Source organism: Teleopsis dalmanni, chromosome 1 (genome assembly GCF_002237135.1).
Source record: "Teleopsis dalmanni isolate 2A chromosome 1, ASM223713v2, whole genome shotgun sequence".
Classification (NCBI taxonomy): Eukaryota; Metazoa; Arthropoda; class Insecta; order Diptera; family Diopsidae; genus Teleopsis; species Teleopsis dalmanni.
In genome coordinates, this window is record NC_051846.1 from 63,046,889 (window position 1) to 63,072,382 (window position 25,494).

At 28.7% G+C, this 25,494-nt stretch overlaps 1 protein-coding gene across 1 annotated transcript in view; it reads right to left on the minus strand.

The window, feature by feature from the left end:
• Positions 1 to 2,118: 2,118 nt before the first annotated feature.
• The window catches only part of LOC119668069 (frizzled), a gene marked incomplete in the record, with an annotated part of 116,460 nt that continues 93,084 nt past the window's right edge, over positions 2,119 to 25,494 (minus strand). Inside the window, 1 exon segment of the mRNA XM_038077453.1 lies at positions 2,119 to 2,980. Within this exon segment, the coding sequence (XP_037933381.1) occupies positions 2,451 to 2,980 (530 nt within the window).

A 25,494-nucleotide genomic window follows, 5' to 3' on the forward strand; every position in this document is an offset into this window, starting at 1 on the left:
TCATGATCAATGGTATTTACTTAATATAGTTTTATTCCATGTTGTTCTGGGTCTACCTTATCTTTTTGCTTGTCACGAGTTGCACTGTTGGGGAATTTTTGTTATATTTGTATTTTTCTATCATAGCGTGTGTCCTTTGAATTTAAAATTTATAGACTAAAAATTGGCGGTTTTAGGTTTGTTCTTTGATTTTTCGATCAGTTTGTAAACTTTCATTAATTCTATTGATTGATTTCGGTGTGCTAATTTATTATATAGAAAGAACTTTTGCAGTAAGCAGTTCCGATAAGCTTTTTAAAATGATTTATTTTAATGATCAGTGAATGCAGTAGATTAAGAGCACTTATACATACTCTTATTCCATAAATGACTCATATATCTGATGATTTTGGTATATCATATAAAATGTTTAGTTATTATAGTAAAATCTAAATGTTTTCAGAAGTAGTGAGTGCCATTATTTAACAAACCTTGGTGAAGTTTCGATTTCCCTCGGGTGCTGGTGCTCAGTCAGATCAGTCATAGTAGAATTTCCTCATAAACCACAACGTGGGATTTCTATTATTGTATGATTAATTAAATTTAAATCTTAATATGAGTTTTAATAATATCTTCCATTATTGACTCTTAAGAATAGCGAAATTGCTAGCAACAGTAGGATGAAAATCACTGATCTATATATTTCTATTACAAAACTCAGACTTTCTACTACGCTTGATAAATGGTGTAATATAGAAAAATACTTCCAAAGTCTATGGACCTTAAACCTTTCAATACTTTTTTAATTAGAAATAAAGCAAATCATAATAGTTCATTAAAGATAATCAATGATTAAGAACTTTTTAATATTTTCAATAATTTATTTTTTTTAATTTTGTAAATATTGCATTTCAGCTGTACAGAAATTTATTTTCATATTTATTTTAAAAGGATTTTCAAAATTCGTCGAAAACATTGAACACTTGAGCGATTTTAGTATAGATTTTAAAATAAAAATTACAATTGTTCATACTTAAATTTTTTCATTTTTATTTTTCATAATAATTTTAAGACTTTGTACAAAAGATTTAATAGGTTAACTTATATATTATGACTATAACGTCATTAAAATAATTATTTTTTTATATAAATTTTTTAAAATCTAACATGCGATTTGCAAACATTATTTTTATACACAAATATATTTAATTTAGAAGATACTTATAACAAAAATTTTAGCACATGGAGGACGTTTCTTACTGTTTACAATAGAAATTATACAGTTTATGTTTTGATTATAATTAGTTTTTATACAGAAATTATATTATTTTTTTATACATAAAATATTTTTTTAGTACCCGTAATAAAAAATTTAAAAATGAGTTTAAATATATGGATTGAAAATATGTTAGAGAACTGCAAATATTTTTTTCTTAGATGGAAATTCTTTTAGTTTTATATTTAATAATAAAATAGAAATAAAAAACAAAAACATTTTTTTAATTTTCAAAATAATTAAAATTATTTTTAAATTTTTAGTTAATTTAGTTAAATGTATTGTATTGGTTGAGTGTTCTATGGTTAATTGGTCCTTTTATTAATTGCACAACAAATCAAAAAAAAACTTTTAAATTTCAATTTTTTACTTAAATATTTGTCAAATTTATAGAAAAATAAAATAGAAGTGCGTCCTTTAAATTTCATAGGAACACGAACTTCTAACAACAGTAAAACACAGAAAAACCTTACAAGATATTTATCTTAAATTACTAAAATTATTATTAGGGCACATAAAGCTTTTACAACTATAAACTGCTTAGATTGTTTAAATAACTTAAATAATAACTAAAAATATTTTTTTTTCGTAAAACTATTTTTTTAAAATAAAATTTTGATTTTTACACAAAGCTAAACATTTTATAATTATGCTCTATTCATTAAATTTTTATTTATTTATCTTTTAATTAGTGCAAATTTAATACAATTTAAAATTTACATTCAAAACAAGAACTTAATTGAAAAATCTTAAATAATATACAGAAATTAAACCCATATAACATATATAAAAATAAATACACAGTCACTCTCAACAAGCAAAATATCATTTACGTATACATATATTATATACTATATATATTTAATACCAAACACACTGAATCAATTAACAGAGTTTAATTTATATATTTAAAAATATTTAATTTTAAAATGAATTTATATTAATATATATAATTAAGTTTTGGTTTCACTCAAAGCGCATGAGCAATTCTTTACTCTTTTTTTGATTTACTCACAACAGAACTTTGTTGTCAATTATTAACAATAAATATTTAATTTAAAATTTTTACACTTTACTATGAAAAGTAGCGTAGTCGAAACAATTTTCATATGAGCGCACCGTTACTTTACAAAAAGCACTCAACAATAAAGCCCTATAGACTACAATTTAATTATTTCTTAACCTAAACTTAAATTTAAACATAAGCTTGACCCCTCGTCCTAGGATCCTTTCCTTGTAGGCGTCCTACGAAGTTACGCCAACTAACCATTGTTTTGCTGGAATACAGCCATACGCTCGATGTCACACCTACCAACATCGAGCATAAATACTTCACCATATATATTTGGAATATGGGACGTGATTCAATACCATCATTACGCATTATAGGGCATGGTATTGAAAAAGGTTTACATATATCACGATGCCACTGTATCATCCAGTCATCGAAATTATAGTACTCATAGAACAAGCAGCCCAGAAAACCAAGTGCTGGTAGTATAAATAGTCCAGAGAAGAAACCAATGCGCATCATAAGGCGTTCCAATTTATCTGTACGTTTTCCATCAGTCTTCATAACTGTGCGTATGCGAAACAGTGATACAAAGCCTGCCAGTAAAAATAGTGCACCTATTGACAGGTAAATGCAGAGTGGTAGTATAAGAAAGACACCCAATGAGTATGTATCCAATTGCCCAACAAAGCAAACGCCTGAAAGTATATCACCTAAAACGAAGAGAAAATTAATTATAAATGGTGAAAACAAGTTCGTAAGTTAATTTTAAAAAATAAATATTGTTTCAAAATATATTTTATAATTTACTATTAATTATTAACATATGATAAAGTATGGGAAGACACAACGATATGTAGGCATCTGTGTGAAATATGTCCTCGTTTCATTAAAAGGAAATCCAATGCTCTCATTATGGTGGGTTTAGTCACAAGTAATTGCAGATTAGGTAACTATGCCAGAAATTGATTCTTCCCTTTAATTATACCTGTCGCAATTGTGGAGAGGACGATAAAAGTTCTGGCTATCTGCTTTGTTTTTGTCTAACACATGCGTGGCATCATCTTACCACTCTAGGGGCCTTGTTTTTTGAGGATTTTGGTTAACTGTAAAAGTTCCTCTTAAATAACAGGCTTTGTCAATGTTTCAAGGTGATTTTAAACCTCTTAATTTTTCTTTATACAGTTACAAAGTGGGCCTTTAGGCTTAAGCGGATCTAACCTAACCTATTATCATATGAACTAATTATAACAATTCACTAATGGAAATACAAGCAATATATATAAGAAGCAGCACATATTAGCAAAGGTTGGTTATATTATAAGACCGGAAGAGAGAAGACAGAGTAAAATATTAACCAACAATGTGCATGGAGACAGAAGAATATAATATCGAAGATGATAAATAGATCTAAGTCTAGCAAGCGATAGTTAAGGAAAACTATGCAATGAATGACAAAGATTATGATATTTGGGTTTTTATAGTTTATTAACATTTTTTATATACTGAATTATTATTTTTCATTTTACAATACTATTTTCTGTACCATTATATTATTACGAACACTCTTTTAACATGCTTGTCAAAAAGCCATGTATTCTATATTTTTGATCAGAGTAGTAAAATGAATCAATTAAATCACGATCGTATATATGGTTGCTTGGCTGTGAGCTTGCTTTAATGGGAACGAGTGCCTTAAATCTAGAATTAGGTAAAATTTGGTACACTTTCTAAGAGAGAATCTTTAAAATTTATAGAATCCTAAATATATAGTCACAATCGTATCACTTTTCGGTAGTATTTCCGGTAATTATAATAAAAATATATATATTAGAATTAAATTTCATGTAATTCAAATTTTAAAAATTAAATATTACCATTTAATATTGTACAATTAAAGTCAATAATAGAAAGTTAATTATTAATGATAATTAGGTGACATTTTGAAAAATATGTTTTGAAACTGGGTTTTTAAAGTGATTTCATTTTGTTATAATTATCTGTTTGTTATAATCAATACTTGAAAACGTGGTTTCCAGATTGAAATGTTAAAGATTTTCTTCTAATAATTTAAGCAAATCATATGACAATTATACTGTTTCGATTTTTTATCTTGAACATTTTTATATGGAGTGTGCAGCTAATTGCCATTCAATTAGAGCATTAATTGCGTAAAGGCGTATTTGAGATAGTGTAAACGTAATGCATTTATTATATTGTTTTTATTTAAAATTAAAATTAAATATATACACTATGATAGCATCATATTATCATATAGAAAATTCAATAAAATTTTCTATATCTATAAGTCTCAAGCAAAATATGCGAACTTTACTTTATTTTGTTATTTTCTAAACAGCAATAAAATAGAATTATTGTACGACGCTCCTGTTTTAACTATAATAACAACACACTAGTTAAAGCCAAAACTACAGAAACTTGTTAATTACATTCCTGACCATAACAAATTACATTAGTGCCTGAGATGAAAAATGAAACAACTTCTCTCAACAAAGTAATGCAAATCAATTTAATGTCTAAAAACCTACAGAAACGGAAAAATAGAATCGTTAATGTTAATAAATTAAACTGCGAGAACTTATGAATGTTTGTCTACGACTTGGCATATTTCTGTTACGACTCGAGTAGAAATAAAAAAAAAATACCATAAAATTCTTTGAAGAAGATAAATTGGTTTTTTCTGTTTTTTTGCATTTCCAAAGAGAAAATTCTATTTATTTATTCATTTCATTTCTTTTTCTTCACAATTTTAATACGAAAATAAGGCGCTTTGCCTAGGCATCTCTTTGTGCATGAATAAAAAGGAATATACCCGGTTATATATAGCAGCCTTGCCTTTTATGCGCAGAAACAAATAACTTTTGTATCCTTAAGTCACATACTATGACAGTTTGTCCTTGTTTTGAATTCACCAAGTTTCTGCATTAATACTTAAGGGATTTTAGTGCTCGTATGTAGCATCTACAGTTTGCCCCATATATTCTTGTTATTGCCGGCTTATGTTATCAAAGTAAAAAAACACTGCTTGAGTTGGTAAGAGGATTTTGAGAGCAGGATTCCTTGTTGTGGTTTGAAATTTCTAATAAAAAATTTAAAATATTTACAAGTGAGAAAATTCGAGTGACATAAATCTATCTTTAGAGAATTAACACACAAAAGGCAAAAATTGTTTCAATTATTTTAATAATTAATTTTAATACTAATAATTTAAGAAATTTTATAGGAACTCAAAAGAAACTAGTAGGTAACTAGTAAATATTAAATTGTTGGTTTTTAAACATTAAATTCAATTAAATTAATAATTAAATTATTTAATTATTTTAATTTTATTGTAAATTTTTAAATATAAACTCTATCGCATATAGCTGAATGTATAGCTGTGGTTGATATATTTTTCTAATTATAGCATAGCAAGTGCATCTGCTGTGTAACAAATAACAAAAACAAGTGATAGTCAAGGGATTTCCTGAATGAAGTATTATATATATATTCTTAGGGTTTTTTTGCACTGCACTTAACTTATGTAAATATTTATTTATTTATTTATTTATTTATTGCACTTATTTATTATTTTTGGTTAAAAGTTTCCAAATTTATTTATTTTTTTATTTAACATCTTATAAAGTTTTCACAATGGTAATATTTAATTTAACTAATTTTTATCTAATTTATTCTACTCGAAATTCTGTTAAATACCAACATTCGCTGCCATACCGGCATAATTTAATATTTATCTCAATTTACCATCAATTTACTATTATACTATATTACTTCAATTCCGTCAGTTGATTGTCGTAAAATTTTAACTTAAAATAGTCAAATAATTCATTTCTGTAGACCATAAAGTGAACAATGCTGTAATATTTGAAGAATAAAACAAAGAGTTTCGTTAGTCATCATTGCAGGGCAGTTGGATGATGTCCATAGCATGTTTGCATCAGTGATTGGCGACTGTGTTTAATTATGTGAATGAATTTAACTTTGGTCGTACATATGCTTTTCAGACGTCCAACTGAATCTACTTTGCTAAAAACCCAGAACTAATTGAAAACTATAAGTTAGCGAGCTTTTGTTGCCCCCATAGGCATATGGCTTGGCAAAGTGGTTTTATTTAGTTTTAAAAAAGTATGCTTGTAATAAAGCTATCGACAAAATGAATGACAAGTCTGGTCCTTAAACTTGACCGTATAACGATTTTAAAATAATATTTGATAACGTTGGATCAACTGAATTCTCTCTGATCCATTTATCCTGAATATGTTAGTATGAATATGATACTTACATATTCATTCATGATTCATCCTTTAAATGAATATGAAGGAACAGTTAAGGTGATCATCAGGTAAACTACTTTTGAAGAATGTGGATCAAATAAATGAAGGCAGCAAATAAAGTGATGATCACAATTTTTGAGTATGTATGCCGGTAATATATATAGATCACCTTTTGCCGGAGAAAAATGTTAGCAGCTTTTTAGGGCTATTTAAACAACATATTATAGGTATAATAAGTGGTTCTCTATTAAAACGAGGGAACTAGAAATCTGACAGTTTAGTTCGATCCGGTGCTTCCCTGGATGCTTCCCTAGTATCCATTGAGACCATTAAGAGCAGTACTTAGGTACATATAGTTTTTTCAATACACCAATAACAAATGGAAGGCACTTAAGTCATATGCAACTTCCCGGTTATCTTCCCAACTAGACCTTGGGAAATCATCAAAAAAGATCGTGTGAATACTGCAAGGCTGACTGCAGTTCTTTCAGGTCAATGGAGTATAAGAACCCACGCGGAGAAACTACGCATTGCTCATAATCTTTAATGCAGAAGTTGTGAAAACCTGCAGGAAATAGAGACCATAAAACGTTTTCTCTATGATTGCTCACCTTCGGCGTCCAGAAGCTTTTTAGGAAGGTCTTCTTTGACAGCCTATTATACTGTTCTTCGGTAAAGACGAAAGACCTATTAAATTATCGAAATTCCATGTAATGGATTCAGTCTATATTCTTCTACCTAAGTGGTTCCTACGAGGAATGTGGTGGGTAAATGGCGAAAAATTGCTAATTGAGGTACATAGAAGTTATCTGATAGCCTACCACTTTAACCAACGTTACGCTAAAGTTTTATGAATTTTATAATGAAATGCTTTATAAGTCTTTATATTTGCTTGACTAAGTCATCATTTACTATTTTTAAACCAAAAAATGGTTGTGTTGAAATTGGTTCTCAAATAAGAGAACAATCGATCAAAAATATTTTATTTGGACTTCTTCAAAAAGTCGGAGAATAGTTGACCTCAAATGTATCGAGCTGTTTGTATTGTGCGAAATAACAATGCTTGAATCAAAAAAAAAATATGGGCTGTAATATATTTGGCTAATAAACTGTGGACTTGATCGCGTTTTCAATTTATCATAGTGGTTGGTGATAATATCAATTGCTCCTATAAATTCTTAGTGGTCTGAATTTCATTTAAAAAGTAATTTCGTCTACATAGTGAAATCAAGCAATTATATTGATTTCCTTTCACTGCATTTTATGCTTACTGTTTACATGTGCAATAAAAGCTTGTTTACTTAGATAATAAATAAGCTCCTAAACTAAACACCAAACACTGAGGTAATCAAATTAAAGTAAAATGTAAAAAGTTAGTTTCTATAAATTTTTTTTAAAGTATTCACAAAGACACTTAAGTGTTCAACTGGAAAGTAAACATCATTACTTTTAAAAGCCAGCCGCAAATAAGTCGGCTTAGTTCTGATAAACAATTGATAACGTTAATTAAATGATTACGATGTGAGCATAAGCAATGGTCATAAAATATATTATTTATCAATCAATGGACAGGAGGTACTAAATACTATAAAATTTTACTAGTATTTTTATAAAAAAAAGCCAGAAAAAAAGTGTTCAAAAACGTAGTTTAATTTGTCATCAAAATTGTTGGGGTTAAAACCCAGAACGGACATCAATGAAACTACACTTAAACGGCTTTTATTTTTTAATTTAAGTCGGTATGTATACAATATATCTTCAAAAAAGTTAAAGGATAAACAAAGCTATAAAAAAGTTGCAAGTATACAATTGTAGTAAGAATCATTCAATCCATTATGTAAAAATTTATTTATTTATGGGTAACTTCGAAACATTCTCTTTGAAAGGGTACCCACACATGAGGCTGTCCATTCGCTTTTGGTGTCAGTATTGTTTATTTACAAGTAAAATAAAAAACGCCACTCGGTTAGTCAATTGTGGACTGAAACATTAAAACAACAACAAATTGTATTGCAAGTGATAAAAATTTTTAACACTTTTAAGCGGCAACTTTTAATATTTTCAACACCCAGCGCACAACAAATATACAATACAAATAATGTTATTATTTATTTAAGGTTGAGTCAACAACAATTTCTGAAGAGTTTCTGTAAACACTATAGTAGTGTCAATATACGAACGATATCGAGTATGAATGTGTGTGTGAGTATCTGTGTCTCCGCATATACGGTGAATGCGTAAAATATGTGCGATATCTGCATATTGACTTTCGTATCGTTAAATAATCATTGTGATGTTAAGTCAGAGCTGTTGATGTTTAATGAAAATGTCACTGAGTTTACGTATTTTACACATGCAAGTATTTATTTGGGTGACACTTTAATCTCTCTTCAATTTTCAGAGGTTTTGTGACAGAACTAAAATCCCTTCAATCGGTGCAAGCTTACACATATGTAGCATACCATATGTGACTTTATAGTTATATATTTGTAAGTAAAATTGTTGACAGGTATGAAAATATTAATACTGATTTTTTTTTAATCAATATTAATTAAAATTTTATACAGCAGTTATAATATAATTCATAGATTTTTATTTCCTAAATATACCATTATTATGATATATCATCTGAGATCAAATCGTCGTGTTATATTTAATGTTATTTTTTTAATATCTTTAAAATTTGTTATAATCTCTAATACAAGTTGATTGGACAATCGTTTCTGTAAACTTTCTTCAATAGGAACAAGTTACTAACATATTTATTTTGTATTAGCCTTAAATTGGTCCTAAGAATTTAAGATCAAAATCTCATTTCGAGTTTAAAAGAAATACGAGCCTTAAAAAGACGGAAATCATAAGAAAACACCTCTTATTTTTTTAACCAAATTTCTGAAAAATCTGAAAATAGCTCTCAGAAAGGAACATTTTTAGAATACTTCTATTTCTATTTAGTAAGTTCAGTTTACACCTACAAAAGCCGACTATTCACAATGGATGTGTAATTAGCAGTAAACATAAACACAGTATTTTACTGCCAAATTTTTAACACTTCTCCATATTGCTTATATTTGGTAAATGCTTTTAATGTTTTTAATATTTTATTTTTCCTCTATACGTCCATAACTTACAGTGACGAAAATTTCTAAGAGAAATTACCTCAAATCAATCCAATCAATTTCAGGTTTATTTCCCACATAACCCAAAAACCTACATACATCTTATATCAATTGTACCTAGTTCATTTATTTCTATTGGCTATCTTGAAACTCAGCCTTCTCTTAACTAAACTAATATATGAAGTTTTATAAATTGGTCATGTTGACAATAGGAATTATAAGTCACAAGTTTTAAGTATTTTGCTTGAAACAATCCGAACAATTATTCCTAACATGATTAGGTAATAAGTGGATAATTCTAGTGCATATTGTTATGCCTTTCCTTAAGGAACACCTAACATCACTTTTATATTATAATCATATTATACACAATGCAATCGTTTAACTACTTGGCGTAATTTACAATACTTAGAGTTTATAGCAAGCTTTTTAAATCCAGTCATCTTACTATAATTACTAAAGTCAGGCTATGCTAGTCTATGGTTTTATTATTGCAATGAGCCTGAGATATTGGCGGAAGCATTTTAATTTACATGCTGCGTAGGATAGAAAACTTATTCAAAAAAATTGTTGACTTCATATGTGAGAAACAGAGGTTCCAGAAACGCTATTCTCTCTCTCTCTTTCTCATGACCTCAACGCAAATCATAAAAATAAATCTTGATGGACCCTACTGGTCTAGTATCTACCACTTTAGTGATTAGGGAACCATTTGTAGTAGACTTTATAGTAAAATTAAACTATGTTTGCGTTAAAGTATGGTGCGTACATAAACACGTAGATCCCAGAGATGTACAACTGAATGACAATGGCTCGTAATTAGAATCGGTTTTAAGGATCGCTCTACATTTAAACGGTATAATTATTTTATGAAGTCATTAACTTAGAATCAGATTATGTTAAAGATTATAACTTTAACTCCAACTAATTTGAATTGCAAATTTTGTTCAATAAAACTTCTTTTATTCAATTTTTAATTTATGAGCGTCGTCATGAGATGAGTGACTTAGCTAATTTGTTTTTATTTTCGCAGACCAAATGACATATCTTTAATGATTTTATCACGTAAGTGCCATAAAATATTTTAATTTCTTAGTTTTAAGTTTCATTTTTTTCCATTTCCACAATTCCTCAACTGGAGAGTGAAGAGTGATTCCATTACAACTGCAGCTCACTTCCACTCCAACAATTCAAGCCTTGCCGCAGTAATTCATTGTCTAATCTAAGCAAACATTTTAATTACGAATTCACTTGAGCGTTGTAGTTTCTTTGAATGGTGGCGGTACTTAAGTTCACTCCATTTAAGTAAAGCATTTTTAAATTAAGTAATTTACTTAACAATTTTATTTGTTTGCGGTTTCATGGTGGGTAATTATAAAACAATTGTCATGACATCTTGTGCAGCTGTCAGTGACAAATAAAAATAGTTTTGACAAACGAAGTCGACACTGAATTTTTACGCTTTTTTCAGAGCTTCCGACAAATGATTTAGTGTCGCTTTTATGACATTCGCTGGAAAAACATTTATGATATTTTTACAACTGCAACAAGTAAAAAAAAAAAACAAAGTAATAGTTTTAGTACGCTTCTGATCTTATCTGGAAAAAAAATTTCGAACATATTTTTTATATCAAAATATTTGGGTCAACATTTTTTTCTGGGATACTTTGGTGGGCACATTCGTTCAAATATACTCGTATATGACTATTTGCGCAATATTTTTCTAATAACAAATATAAAAATACATATTGGTATGTGTAGGTATGTGTGTGAAAATGTAATTTCAAAACTAATTTGGCACAAGATAAAAAAAGATAAAAAGTCTGTAAACCTGTCGTCATAATTGCATATTTACAGCACTTGAAAGCGCACCTTTGATCGATCATCGAAGACGTAAAAAGCCATTCAAAAACGGCAAAATCAATGCTCGCTGCGCAGTATGGCGCACATCTTCTGTGTTCTCTTATGTACCAAAATGTGCCACAAAGCGCAAAAGATGCTATCTACAAGATACGCCGTACAGATAATACGAAAATAGACATGCGACTGACATAAAAGAGTTTAGAATTAAAGCATTCAAGTGTTTCTTTGAATTTCATGCGCGAATTCTGCTAAAGAAACTGGCATAATTGCAGCAGCATCCACAATGCGATCAGACCTAAGTGACGCAGCCCTTTGCGATCGAACCATTCAATAGGCATTTATGTGCTTGCATTGAACTCGATTTCCGCTCTTTAATATTTTTCTTTTATGTTCAATTGAGAAAAGTACAAATAAAGATGAAAACAACAAAATAATAAAAAATAATGAATAATAAAAAAGCATGAAAAAGAACAAATATCAGGCAAAGATGCTTATGGATCATGCTGGTTTGCAAGTCACGATACGATTTTCTAAAACAAATTCTTATTCTATGTCAAATGCTTAAAACTAAAATTTTCAGTAACTTATAGATTTAGATTATCGTACATATATTTAATATAATTATTATATAAATTAATTATATTTAGATAGTTGGATTATAAAGTTCTTTGCCTGATATATAAGTAACGCCTTTTAAAAGAATACAGGCTGCTTTTCAAAGTACCAATGCACATAAGATATTTGTCAACATTTAATATACATAATTCGAACATTTGTGAACAATTGGTATGATTTATATAAAACATTGCAAAATAAAAGAGTTGATTTCGTTAAACAGTAACTTTGGTATAAATATATATATATAGTATAAATATATGTACTTTAGTATAAAGTAGGAGAATACTGTAAAGGTGCTGGGAGAAACTTTAGCCAAAAAGAATTACGCACAAAAAAATCAAAAGAATTGCCATATTGATAAATACTAATATAGAATTAGTAATCTCACAAAACAGATCTACTATCAACGACTTTCCTAAAGAGTTTTGCCGTAGGAAAGCAGGTCATAGTAAATGATTCCCTACCAATCCCATTAAACATACATAAAAACGTTCCTGGCCGTCAATCCTGGCTTGACCATCGTTTCAGCCGGCTCACCTCGATTCAAACACTACCGTTTTTCTTAACGTTGACATTATTGTAAGTGATCCATTTTTCATCACGAACGAACAGCGATTCCTAGATTCGGACAAATTCGTTTTTGCGTTAACTTGTGTGACACGAATACAGCTTCTTTCTTGAAATAGTTCCCAATGGTTTTTTGTGCAATCTTTAGCTCTTTAGCAATCGACAATATCCATGATTTTATCGACATTTTCGACAATTGACTTTTCAGTGCCTAGTGCATCTTTGACATTGAAATTACCTGACCTGTTGGCTGTTACAGTATCAGGACCATAAAAAATGGTTACATTTTTAGCTTGGTCACCATAGCTTTCGTTTTCGTCTTTATTAAAGTAAAACTTCAATCTTTGCTAGTGTCTAACTTCGATACGTGCTCAAACAAAACTGAGTCAACCAATGACCAAACTGTTAAAAGATTTTTTTAGTACAAAATCTCATCTTTCTACCGCCATCTAGAGTAACCCGATCGAACTTCTACAACGCGGGATATAGATATCTAAATCGATATATTGAAAAAATATTGAATTTCTTTTTACTATACCTAATATAATTAATATAATCTTATATAATTATAATATAAGAAATTTTAAAGCACAAAAGAGGAATAACCTAAAATGTCAAAAGCGCAGTCGAATAATTCCTCGCGTAGACTAATATATCGAGGACGTCTATTATCTAGATTAATGTAGCCAAAACTTGATGAAACTTAAACGATTTTTTCAGCCTTTTAACAAATGATATATAGATTTGCTCTTAGACGGAAAATTTCCTCTTATGTATAATATATTATAGAATTCATGAACGAGAGGAAGTCACGTTGAAATAGTTCGTCATAGATGGCCAGGTCTAGCCAAAATCATAACAAACTTTTAAGATCTGTTTAAGACTAAAATTAAAAATATCCTGCGTTTTATTAGTGGATTGGTTTTTCAATTAACTGATAATAAATTTTTCGTGTTTAGTTATGTTATAACAATCGACAGTAGGGTCTAAGAGAGTTCGTCTATTAGATTAACTGGCACATCAATCGATTTAACACAAATCAGAGATTTTAAGTTCGCAGAAGATAACTGCTTGCTATCAGATACCGTCACTTATATGCAGTCATAAATAAACCACTCAGGAGCAGTAGTAGATTGGGTGTATCTTAGCATGGGTTAAATTCAATTCAGTTGAATAAATTTAAGAACTTTGTACTTTATCTTAGGCAGCCAAAAAATTATTTATGTTGAGAACATTTGTCAGCTTAAAAGCATCATTCCTACCACAGACAAACAAACACACATAATGTCGACAATTAAGCATTGCATTTACGACAGTCTGGACTACACACCGATCAAACCTTAACAACAACAAAACTCAAAAAGGGCCGACTATATTTTATATATCTAATTGGGTATACCTAGTTATACTACCTTTGATTATTGTCGAACGAGTTCAATAATGTTTAATGCATACCACTCAATACATAAGGTTCGAATAATAATTCTAAGATATTGGTATATACTTCGCCCAACGGATCTATAAGCGTTGCCTTAGAAAAAATACCAAAGTGTCTAAGATCAGTTGAAAAACTATTAGATATCTTTAAAGGTAAGTTTACTATAGACGTTTGCGAAAACGTAATAGAGTCTTAAAGTCGTTATAGAGTAAGTCTTAAGATTAATATAAGCGATCAAATTAAGAAAAATTTCTTTCGAATTCTTTTGAAAGATACAACGTTTTTATTTACGCTTTTATGACGACATTGTGATGTGTTGTAAATTTAAGTTATATATAAAAAATAATTATGGTGTTATGTATTGGACATATTAACAATTATATATTCCAGAAATAAGTTAAAATTGATTTATTTTAAAACTTAATACTTCAAAGATTAAACAAAAGTTGATAAAATAACTAAATACATTTTTTGTATAAAAAAATGTTTACACTTCTATAATTCAGGAAGTGATATCTTTCTAAAATTGCTATGATTAACCATACATATGAATTTTGGAATTCAGCTTAACGTACTTTCCTTATAATTTAGAATTGCTATTAGTAATGGTTACCTTTTATGGGCGTTTATGGGCTTTTATGGGCTTTAGTAAGGCAGAGCTAATCGCAGTAGAAGTAATGTTAGAGCATACAGAAATACATAACAAACTGTTACAAGGTTTTTTGAAACCTCATATGTAGAAACCTCTGTTATTAAAAATTTTGATTAGTGAAGAGAATAAGAAGGATAATTTAATCAAAGCGATTTGCATATATGAAATAAGAAAAATTCAAACAGATTAGAAAGGATTATAAAAATTTTAATCAGAAATTTGATTTATAATCGACTAATAAAAACTTAATATTAAATTTAGTTTCATTATCAATTTAGTTTTTAAATTTTCTATAAAAATGATTAAAAATTACATACTTATTTTTCCTTACTTGTACAAGTAGTACTAGTACTGTAAGATATCCATTTGGCATAGTGTGTTTAAAGACAGAATGTAAGTATAGATGTGTAAATAAAGAGTGTGTAATGAATTTAACAAGTAATTGAAAAATTTTAATTTAGCTTTGAATATAACTAAATAATGTACGGTTCTAAAAATATGACTTTAGATTTCACTCTTGAAATAGTAGATTGTATTGAAGTAGGTTAAGTTATAGTTCCTTAATTGATTACATTTTTAGGATATTTTTTTATTTTTGTTGTTCACAACTTATTTTGTTTTAAAAAAATTCAGTGTCCTTCCTACTAACATATACAAAAGTTCGAAATTGTAAATAGATTGGTCGATTATTTATTCCTTTTCGGTCGACGAAAAACGTATTGCTTTCTTCACGTTTTTCATAATAGTTCCTTTTCTTTTTCTCATATACTACTAATATTGGTTCATAAAAATCGTAAAAGGCGAGACTTTCTGTAAAACGTTGTTTTAAAGTTTAAATATTATTTTATAAATTTTTAATTAATATTTTTATTAACATTTAAATTGTCTCACTGAAACTAGCTCCGACAAGAGACATAGAGATTTAGAGTCTTTTAATTACTAAGGTCGTAAAATTTCGAATAATTTTCTATTCTCAACGATAGACAAAGATTAGAAAAAATTGTTGGTGACATACAAATTTGAAACAGTAATTATTATTCAACTATTGACCAATTAAATTTCACAAATTACGAGTAGAAGCATTCACGATCATAAATCAGGAGTATTTCAAGAGGATACTCAAGATTTTAAATGCCATTACATCAATATTAATCATAACATACCATAAGCCGTAATTTTTTCTTTCAGAGTTGTAAAAAAACAGCATTAAGTCTGGTTGAAACAAATTCGCATCTGTTTTTGTTATGTTGTGTACAATATGAAATATAAATTTGTAAATACTAAAAATTTATTAATTTAAATAAACGAAAATAAAATGAATATTAAAAGGGCAATGGTTAGCATTTTTATCTTATATATTTAAATTTATTTATTTATTTATGTATTTAAATATATTAGTAAATAAAATGCTTATATGATTTTGCAACATATTTCCAGTGAACATTCACAATAGATTGCCTATTCAATTTGGCTGCACTTAAGACTTAAAATTTTTTGTGAATAAAACCTAACTCTGAAGAATTTAAGAGCATTCTTGTTACTTCACATGTTTTCTTTCGTAAGTCGCGACTATTTTTTTGTTACTCTGAAAACAAAAATTATGGCTATAATTAAAGAAAATGACATTTTTAAAAAGAAAAGGCATAAAAATATTAAATAGTAAAATGTAGCATAATAATTTTCAAAACTTGCAAAACTTTCAAAAGACTTTCTTTTAATTGAAGGGAAGTTGGATATGAACTCTTGCATACGTAAATAATAAAAAAAAAGTATCTGTAGTCTTGAGTATATGGCTTTTTCGATTGGTAAATCTGCATTCAATCCAGATTTATTAATTTTTTTGAAATGAAAGTTAGACATTGTCAAATGTTATAAACTTAGAGAAAACTCTGCTGATATTCTAAGAATTTTGGATTTAACTTTAACTACTGTGAGAACAATTTGTGGACATGATAAATGATTAAAGGACTAAGGACTAAGTTACAAAAACTAGAAGTCCATTAATTATAAAAATGAAGTGCCTTCTATCCATTTGGATAAAAAACTAGTATCAAAGAAGAATGCCACTGAGCCAAATGTTAATTCAGAGTAAAGCTCTGTCGATATTCAATAAGTTAAAAAGTAATTCTCCATCAACAAGTGGTCAAAAACCAGACTATTTTTGAAAATTATATATAGGGAGAAATGTGTTTCGATTTGCATCTCATTTTGTCGGTCCCAATTAACGACGCAATTTGGGTTATTACTGTATATTAAGAGTATGGATAATGATTAAATTTTATAAGTAATAATACTAGACATACATGTAAATATACACATATAAAAACTATAATCATCGTATATGTAATATACTACAAATTTCCTAAACTACTTTTGGAGCATAGGGTCAAAATAGTGTTGTATATTAATAATTTAATAAATCATCTAAAAAAATATTATCCTAAAATATTTATATACATTCTAAAAACTTAAAATTCAAAATTTTGCCCTTGCAAAATTGCACTTTTTGTGGTTCATTTGTTTACTTTTTTTCTTATTTTTCATCCTTTCAAACATGTCTTGGTTCCTTGGAACCATTTTGAATATAAAACAAAAATGGCAACAGCTTTTGCTACTTTAACAATTTCTGAAATGCTGAAGACTTGCATTGTTTTTATTGTACATTTGTTTTAATGTTGCTGTCTTACTGTTGTTGTTGTTGTTCGGTTGTGTTGTTGTGTTGCTGTTACATTGTTGTTATAACGATTATTGCTATTGTAGTGTTGCTGCTGCTTCGACTGCTACTGCTTTTAGCAACAAATTGCAATTGCTTCAGCTGTTGCTGTTGCTCTTGCTGCATTTGCTGCAAAACAATGAATGTCAATTGTTTTGTGTGGCTTGGCATGAGGAACGCTAGTTAAGCAAAAGCTGTTGATGCAGTGATGAAGTACAGACAGTAAAACTACTTTTTAGGGCAGCGCACTGAATTTTAAATCACAAAAAAAAACTAACAAAAAAAACCCAACAAAAAGATACAAAAAATAAATATTAACTAAGAAAAAAAACCATGAAATGTAAAAAGGAAGTATTGGAAACGAGTTTTGAAATCAATGTAGCTGGTTTGGTTGATTGGAGTTGATGACAAGACTTTTGTTGCCAATATCTTCATGTGGAAAATGAGTTTGTTCCCAGTTCCCAGTTCACATTCGAAATTTAATTGAAAATGCTTGTATTTGTGTTGCGAATACGAAAGATGATTGATTTACAGCATTTTTGATTAGTTTCTGTTTGGTTGGCATTTTGGTTTAATCCAAGGTTTTAACATAACATTTTATATAAATTGGTGAATAAGGCCGATACGGTTATATTTAGTAGTTTAAGTTATTTTAAATCTAAACACTGTATAAGTTTTTAGTAAAAGTTGGATTGGAAATTATACAGAACAAAACATGGATATGTTAGTTTAAATATGAGAATGAGTTCATAACGTCTGTCTTTGTAAGTTATAATGTGTACTTATTGATTTTTACTTAAAAGAAAATTTAAGGATTTGTTATGTATTCATCAAATTTAGGTTATTTGCAAAATGTTTAAAGACCGTTTCAAAAAGTACATATAATTTCCTTTAAGTATAATAAATATTGAGAGACGAAACAGAAAAGTAGTAAAATAGAAGAAAATATCTGTAGTCTACACAGTCCATAAAGTTATATCTTCTTAATTAAAAAATATCTTTGGGGAAACTATGAGATATTGCTAGTCTCTCTCATTTAACAGACCAAAATACATGTACTTATTGTGATACTTTATTTTTATTACAGCAATTTTTAATATTTTCAGAATCATTAGACAGCATTTTAGTTTCAAGTGAATGATATCTTTTAATTTTTTATTGTTCGAATTGTTGCACTTATGACCAAAATTAAAACTTCAAATATATTAAAAAAATATTGCTACTAATACTGAGTCTTTTGAAATAAACACTTGTACTTGTTAATATTTCTTCAGTATGCAATACCTCACGGAAGATTTTAATCTTCAATTCTTTTTTTTCAGATCAGATTAGTTATCAAAGGCTATTCTGAATTAAAGACACTTTGTGTATAAAAATTTCAAGTATTAGAATAATTTTTTCAATTCTAATTTTTTTATTTATTTACGAAACAACTATCTGATGTTTTGGGGTCTCGAGTTATGTTAGGGTCTCCGTTTTGAATAATTATTTATTTTATGATATATAATAGAAGATATTTCGAATGGTAGTCCAAATCACAATAAATTAGTATTGAATTTAATATTATATTACATTTATGTACTATTTAATAATATACTATAAATATTTAGACTATTTTTATGAATTAGACAGATCAGCTCTAGAGGAATTACATCGGACACATTTATGTTGAGGTAATCTTAATATTAACAATTTCTTTTGTATTCTTGCTTACTACAGTGCCTTTTGCGGAGAAATTGAAACTATGGGACATTACAGAACCCAATCTAGAATAAATAGTCTTAAAAGTTGAGTTCTATTCGCATTCTATTTTCTAAGTTCGGCAACCTATTTTCTAAGTTAGTAACTGTCAGTTAATTCTAGATAGTGTTAGATAAAATAATTCAATATAAATACTGGAAGTAAGGAATATAGAGGAAAATTAATAATTAATGAGTTGATTAGACAGAACATAACCATATATAAATTTTTCTGTATCTCATTTTTCTAAGTTAAGTGTATTTCCAAGTGGTTGTAATATAACTCATATTAAAACTAGTAAATATTTTTTGTTAAGAAATATGAATAAGAAATAAATAACAGATACGATAGTTCTTGAGAACTAGAAGCTTCTTGAGTCAAAACTCAATTGGTATAGAAAAAATATATTACAGTGACAGGTGACAGTTTTTCAAATGAAATCTTGATATACGTGAATTTAAAAAATAGTTAAATATATAAAATTTTTTCCCAATCTGCTATAATCACAGTGGAAAAACATTCTAGATCCTTTATTTCAAGGAACTCTATTTGTGTAATCAATTGAGATACGATAATGACGTTAAGATCATGCAGTAATCATTGACATATAAACTTAAATAAGAAATAAGTAATCGACATACCATAAACGTTCACAAGGACCAGAGTCTTGTTGATTTTCTTTAGTTCTTTGGAACTAACACTTTTTATAAACCTCCATAGAAATAAAAAATAGATCTTAACGTTCTTTGAAATTGAAAATTCTTGTAAACTTCAATAAGAAATAAATAATACACCTAAACGTTTGTAACGACCAGCATCTTCTTGATTTTCTTCATTTCTTTGGAACTAAAACTTTTTATAAACTTCAGTACGAAATAAGTATTAGTCCTAAACGTTTTTAAGGTCTAGAATCTACTTGATTTTGTTTAGTTCTTCAGAAATGAAACTTCTTAAAAACTTAAAGAAGAAATAAATGCTTGATCCGAACGATCATTGCAACTGAAACATTTTAAATAACAGATCCAAATGTTCTCAAGAAACATAATCTTTTCGATTTTCTTCAGTTTTTTGGAGCTGAAACTACAATAAGACGTAAACAATAGATCTAAACGTTTTCAAGGATCAGAATTCTCTTGTCTTTTTTCAGTTTTTGAAAGTTGAAATATTTCACATTATTATTTTTATTATAAGAAGTTTGATTAGTAATTAAGAGAAGTGACAATTATATAACACATCTATAATTTATTTCAGATTATGAAAATATTTAGTATACTGTGAATATTTTTATTTTTAAATTAGTTTAACAATCATGAATTATATGTATATATAAATACAATCTGTAGCGACAAACGTGGGATAAAATATTTGAATACGGAGACACATAAATTTTTATATAATCTTTTGACTAAAATTAATGAGTTCCGGTATCCTGTAGAAGTGAATATAATATCCGCATTTATAACTATGAAAATATGTAATTCATTTACTAGAATTGCAAAGGTGGCGATTTGTAAAATTCTATTGAAATTTTTTTCAAAACGTTGATTCGATAAAATTCTGAATAGGAAATGCAGCGCTGACATCTACGTCGCTGCAATTGCACCCTGGAGTGCATAATGACAACGTGTGCTTAATTGAACTTGTGCATTGGTAGCTTGATGTGTGCATGGCAGGAGTTGAAATGCAGGTGATAACCAGAATAGATTGCTCCGAGGTGCATAGTAGTTTGTAGCGAATACTTATACTGAATAATGAATGTATTCAAATAACACCAACTCGTGTCTTTTCAAGCCTCTAACGAAATCTTAATTAGAAAAAAAAACTATTTCTATTCATTTTAATTTTAGTTAAAGAAATGTAGATTTTTGCATACTGTAAACATAAAATTATTTTTATGTGTTGTTTAATTATTTTTTTAAGTTTAATTAGAAGAAACGAGAAAAATATAATTAAAAATATTTGTCGACGTGTGTCCGTAGTAGTAGTTGCGGTACAACGCGTAAGCCGTGAAACATGTAAAAAATGCATTATCGAGATGTGCAATTACAGATAGAAACGTTGGAAACGGAAACAGGCTGAAAAAGTGCATAATGAAGTTTACCAACGCAAACCAAACCAAACTAAACTGAACCGAACCAGTAGAGGAAAAGTGGTTAGACAGACGGAAGGACGGTAACATGTGGACGAGCAGGTCAGCAGACATATGACATGGTTGAGTAGAAACATTAAATATTTAAAGTAGGGAAAAAAGTATACAACTTTTTCTACCTTTTTCGGGTTTTAATTGGAGTTACGCGTGTAACTAAAAACAATAAAAATATTATAAAACCATAAATTATCTTTCGTGTGTTTACTTTTCACTTCAGAACTTTTCACTTCACTATGCAGTTTACTTCTTTCTGTCAGCGCTAAAAACTTCTCGCTGAGCTGCTGCATTCAACAGTTGCACCAAATGTTCGAAATGCACAAAATGTTAAGAATTTCGGTAATGAAGCCCATTTATTATGTGTGTGTAGTGTCTGCAGTCAGTGCTGGTCGTGTTCATCATTCCGAATTGCGCCCTGGAGTGCGACATGACCACGTGTGACAGTGCTCTGGCAAGCAAATATTTTCCATTTTACACGTGTAAGTCTACGTGGCTTATCTATACGAAATTTATGTTCATGCAGTGCAAGTTCACGTATGTGCCGGCATCAAGGCTCTTCCACTGTGTGTGGTGAAGTGTGTCTACGTTGCAATGTGTACCTTTACGAGCCACCCTGAGTGCATCTCTGAAGTGTTGGCATTACAACTCATGCTACACTAATAGGGGCCAAACTAATTAGAGTACTAAGACTGCGTGTAGGTGTCCGTGGGCACAAGGCTTGTGCTTTACAGTAGTTGCAGTTGACACATGGAGTTCATATGTTTTATTTATGGTTTCTGTATATCTACACTGACGTATGTTAGACTTTTTTTCTTATGTAAATGTCGGTAGTGAGTTTTATTTTTTTGTAGTATTTCATTTGTATTTACTTAAGGTACGAATAGGTTTAGGTGGAGTCATTATTTACAATTATTAATTCATAGGTCAGCAGTCTGATTTTCTAGAAGTGATGTACTTGTGTTTGGAATTTCAATGAAAATTTGCAGAGTAAATTATGGAAATATTTTGCAGGTATGCAGGCTGAAGTTTTTGTTAAGAAGTATATAGTGTATAGGTCATGTGCGAGTTAGGCTAAGTTGCGTTCTAAATGAGGGAAATTTTAAATTGTGCCAATTATGTAGTGATGTGTCGATACGTGTTGATAAATGGCTAAATGTATGCAGTGCAAAAAATCCTAAAAAATCTCCCATTTGGTTTAGCATCAACTTAGCCTAACCCGCACACGTCCATAGTATGATATTTTTTTTTTTTAAAGTAGGTCAAATGTTTTTGAATTACGTATGTTGAATCAAAAACTCTATTTAAACACTTTTGTATTGTAAATATTTTACTTAGAGTATATAAATATTTATCTCAAAATGTTTTTGTATAAGTCTCAGATACATATAACTCTTCACTGCTATTGCTTTAAGTTCATTCATTTTTTTTGAAATAAGGAATGGAAGAATATCTCAGAACATTAAGAACATAATGTATTGCTGGTAATAAATGAAGGTTACGAAATGCTGGTAAGGTCACATGTTTAATAGTTAATCAGTGGCCAAAATAACGCTAAGTTGAGACCCTTCGGAATTCAAACAGAAATAGGGTCATCATGATTCGTTTAGCACAGATAGTCGTAGAAATGGTTTTGAATTTTTATTTGCAATTAAAAATTAAAAAAAAATTTTAATTATTTTACTGTTAAAACTCAACTCAAAATTAAAAAAAAATAATCCGACGAATTAAAAATATAGTAGATCATCCTTGGTCGAATTTCCTATAGGTTGATTTGCATGTAATTTGACAAAACTAAAAATTTTAAAATATATATCACATGATGAAAAATTAAAATAATACTAAACTGAGGATCTTTGGATTTCAAACAGAAATGGGGTGATCATGATCCGTCAGGCGTGAATAATTCCAAAAACGGTTATTAAAACTTTATTTGAAATTCAAAATTAAGCTAAGAGTTTTAATTATTTTGTTATTAAACCTTAATTAAAAATTAAAAAAATAATCCAAAGCCAGGCGAACAACAAAGACAGTAGATCTGCGTTGAATTTCCTATAAGTCGAATTACCTCGTAATCTGGCAAAGTAAGAATATCTAATACTGGAATCATTCGAGTGTTTTGATGGTCATTTTGGCTGTCATTTTAAATTATTCTTGGTTTTGTTGGCAAAAGAAACTCAAATCAAGAAGATTTGTGAAGTAGTTTTACAGAATCATGTGGATTTTAACTAGTACAGTTCATCGCAGTATAGTATTGATCGGTACAATCTTATGTTGCTATTGTGAATATTTTTGAGGAATGAATGAAATTTTCATACAAAATGAAACAAAACTTTTATTTATCATTTGTATATATCAGAGTGCAAAGTATATATGTTATGAAAGTAGTTATATATTCTGGACATATGATAAAACTGATAATCAAATTAGAATGATAAGTGGTCTGAATAGATATTTTTGCTTTTTAATTTCAAATTAAAAAGAATTTTTTTTCAACTAAAATTATATTCAAAACTCTCATGTAAATCCAATATAAAACATGCATTATACATATGACTTGATTTCAGGATCGAGCACTGATTCTACCGAATGTCTTTATAATCTGGATTGCAACGATATTGATGGATTCTGTGTAACAGAGTTCTATTGTATATAATAAAAAATTGTTTTTTGTTATTAAAATAAATATATTAAAATGTATACACAATTTTTCTTAGATTTTTAATGAAAATCCCGCAATCCAAATGTCTTTATAATCTGGATTACTACAATTTTGACGGATTCGGAGTAGCGGAGTTCTATTGTATATAATAAAAAACTGTTGTCCATTATAAAAAATTAATTTTATGTAAAATGAATGCATATAAATAGATTTGAATTTCGTTTCTTATTCAGAAATCATAAAAAAAGTTTTTTTTTATATAAAAATATGCAATAAATAAAAAACGTGGCATACCAGCGCTACCTATCGATTTCAAACATAGTCAAAAATCTTACTGTTTTGTCTATTAAAAATCAATAAACATTTTATGAAAATTCGAATATTTCTTTTACTTTTATTTTTTGTTATTAACCTAAATCAAGAAAAAAAAAGTCTAGATAAACTTCATATAGTTAAAACTGCACTTAAAATTAACAGCATGCACTCCTTCTACTCTTCCCCCTACAATATTCAATAAACCTACAGCAAAGTAAATTTCCAAAATTTGGTGTGCAATGGCTGCCTTTTTGGGCTGACCGAGAACACCTTTTTGACAGTAACAAGCAAAATTGCTGGCTTAAAAAAGGAAATCAAACCAAGAAACGAGCTTCGTGTAATCAGAATAGTTGCGGCTGGAGGGCGTAGTTACGGCCATTGTTCTAATGTTCTGCTTCATTAAAAGCCTTTTTCTGCACAACGAAATACAAATGCCATGAAAAATAAATTCCATAAAATAACAAAAGACACAAAAATGTAAAATAAACCACATTTTAAGATACTTTTTTTTTACCGCGCATCGACCGAGGAATATTCTTCTTTCCGACGTCTTCAACTGTTCTCGTTTCGCCCCGATTGACCGCAAGAAGCGTGCAGCGTTGAGAATTTTTTATTTGAAAGTTTTTATAGTTTTAGTGAATTTTTTATTTATATTTTTTTCTATTTATTGGAACGTTTTTGGTTTCATGGCCATTTATGGTTTTAAGCATCATTACACCGAGCTGCATTGTTCCCTTTAGTTTTCCCATTTGTTGCTTTATGCTTCGTTCCTCAGCAACCATTTCGTTAGGGTCTTTAGATACTTAAGATGCCAAAAATATACTCCCTTGGCTCTTATGCTGATTCTTCGCAGCGAAGTGACTAAAACGAGTTACCACAGTAAGAGAATTGAAGTAGTAATGCAAGCGAAACTTTGCTTAAAAGTCATTAAAAGTTGCAAGTGAACCTCGTGACTCAAATTTTAAAGTTTTCGATAAATTTTTTTAAAATTGGCAAAATCAAAAATAAAAAATTTTTAGCCAATGCACTATACACTATTGTTTAAACTTTAAACCAAGTTTATTATTACTATTTTTAATGGCACATGGCATAAAAAATTACC